The 2,042-nt window shown below is 43.1% G+C and overlaps 1 protein-coding gene across 1 annotated transcript in view; it reads left to right on the top strand.

Moving 5' to 3' along the window:
* Positions 1 to 218: 218 nt before the first annotated feature.
* The window catches only part of osbpl10a (oxysterol binding protein-like 10a), a 77,158-nt gene continuing 75,334 nt past the window's right edge, over positions 219 to 2,042 (top strand). Inside the window, exon 1 of the mRNA XM_032535595.1 lies at positions 219 to 764. Within this exon, the coding sequence (XP_032391486.1) occupies positions 499 to 764 (266 nt within the window). The 5' untranslated portion in view covers positions 219 to 498. The remainder of the gene's footprint in view (positions 765 to 2,042) is intronic.

Below are 2,042 nucleotides of genomic sequence, written 5' to 3'. Positions count from 1 at the left end.
GGGGGCGTTGCAAAACCAACTCTACACCCTTGAACATATCATAACGAAAGAATGGATATGTATTAGCCTCATACATGACTCATCGACGGCTTTTCCTGCCGTCATTTGCAGTATTTTGTGGAGGGAGTTACTTTTTTTGGGTTATGATGATGTGTATTCAACATGATTGCATTGTAATATCCGGGGGCCGGTCTAGAGAGGAGTGGGAGTGTCTGCGCTCTGCTCTCCAACAGTGCCACACACATCCGCGTACTGCAGAAGAGAGAACTGGACACAATCACCACCCGGGAATATGTCAGCTTTCTCAAGCACCGAGGGACGCTTACACCGCCGGCACAGCGCAGTCGATTCACATCCACTGCCTCTGCTTTAGCTCAGCAGACACACATCGCCCCGTTTACCACTTATGCTCTGTTGAAATCTTCTCTGCTGCTGCTGGTCCATCCCCGTCCCCTCCTCCCCTCTCTTCCTCCTCCTCTCTCCCGTCCCGTCGCCAGGATGGACAAGACGCTCTGCAGTCCGTATCCCGTGACCAACAAAACCAACTCTTCCTCGTCGGACCGCGGAAACTCATCATCGACGAGGAAGCCCGGAAGGAGCGGGTCGCACAGCCCCGGATCCGGCTCCCTGGACAACCCGGCTGGAGTAGGAGGCAACCTGGGAGCTGTGCTGGGGAACAGCATGAATCTGCAGCAGCCGCGGAGGAGGCAGCTGGAAGGAGTGCTGAGCAAATACACCAACCTGATCCAAGGCTGGCAGAACAGGTAAGGACATGGATGGAGTTAGATGGAAAGAGGAGAGGGGGGCATTGGACACGATTCACTTTCAGTTCAGGTGTCAGATGGCTTCGTGTTGTTATTTGCCCCGTCCACGTTGCACTTTTACCAGCACGTCACTGTTAGGAGGGAGGAGGAGCGATGGCGATGGAGGGGGGGGGTGTTAATCCAAACCATGCATGCACACATGCCTTGTAGGCCTGCTAATAAACTGCTTTTCTTACTAATAGGTTAACAAATACGAGTAACTACAAAATATCTAAGACAACAGTGGGGGTGGTGTTTAGAGCTGAAATGGCAAATATTTTGGTCAATGGTTTAATTTATTTCTTAAGCAAAAGTGCCAAATGTTTTTGACTTGTTGAAAACTGTTGGTCAGACAAAACGAGCAATCTAGACACGTCCAATTTAGGCTGTGGGAAATGTTAAAGCAATACATCTTGACAATAATTAAAAGATTGATCGATAATGCAATGATTGTTAGTTGCAGCCCTGTAGTTGTGTTTCATTGTCCATTACTATTACTCTGCTACCCCATGACATACAAGTCTCATTATGCACCCCAGTGTACAGCAACTAATGATTATTTTCATTATAGATTCATCTCTTGATTATTTTCTTGATTGTTTGTTCCATAAAACGTCAGCAAACAGCGAGAAATTCCCATCACAAGACACACATGGCACCTTCTAATTAAATAGCCCAAAGATATTTAATGGACTTTAATGTAAGAGTAGTAAATGTAAGCAATGTTCACATTGATTATTTGACTCTAGAGCAAGACTTATAAATATTTTGGGTTGATATATTGGTGGATATTTTGGTTTGACATTAGCTTATTGCAGACATGTTGGTATAAGCGTATGCATCAGCAGTCTACATACAGTACTATATCCAGTTAGCTGTTGCTGTTTTTTCAAATGTATAATGTACAAGTATTAGAGGCAACTAATTACTTTTTATTGGTGATCAATATGCCAATTTTCTTAATGAACCTATGTCTGTAAAGACAATTGTGAACAAAGCTGCTCAAGGTGATGCATTCAAATTTCTTGTGTTATTTCAACATCTACACTATTCAAAGTCCAACACCCAAGATGTTCAGTATACTATCACATATGATACAGAAAAGCATCAAATCTTCTGTTTAGAGAAGCAGGAAACATCATATGTTTGGAGTTTTTGCTATACAAATGACTAAAATGATTGTCAAAATAGTTGCTGATTAATATTTTAATTGACTAATCATTTTAGCTCACAATAAAA

Source organism: Etheostoma spectabile, chromosome 14 (genome assembly GCF_008692095.1).
Source record: "Etheostoma spectabile isolate EspeVRDwgs_2016 chromosome 14, UIUC_Espe_1.0, whole genome shotgun sequence".
NCBI lineage: Eukaryota > Metazoa > Chordata > Actinopteri > Perciformes > Percidae > Etheostoma > Etheostoma spectabile.
Note: the sequence above shows the minus strand (reverse complement) of the source record. Positions and strands in the feature narration are given on the sequence as shown.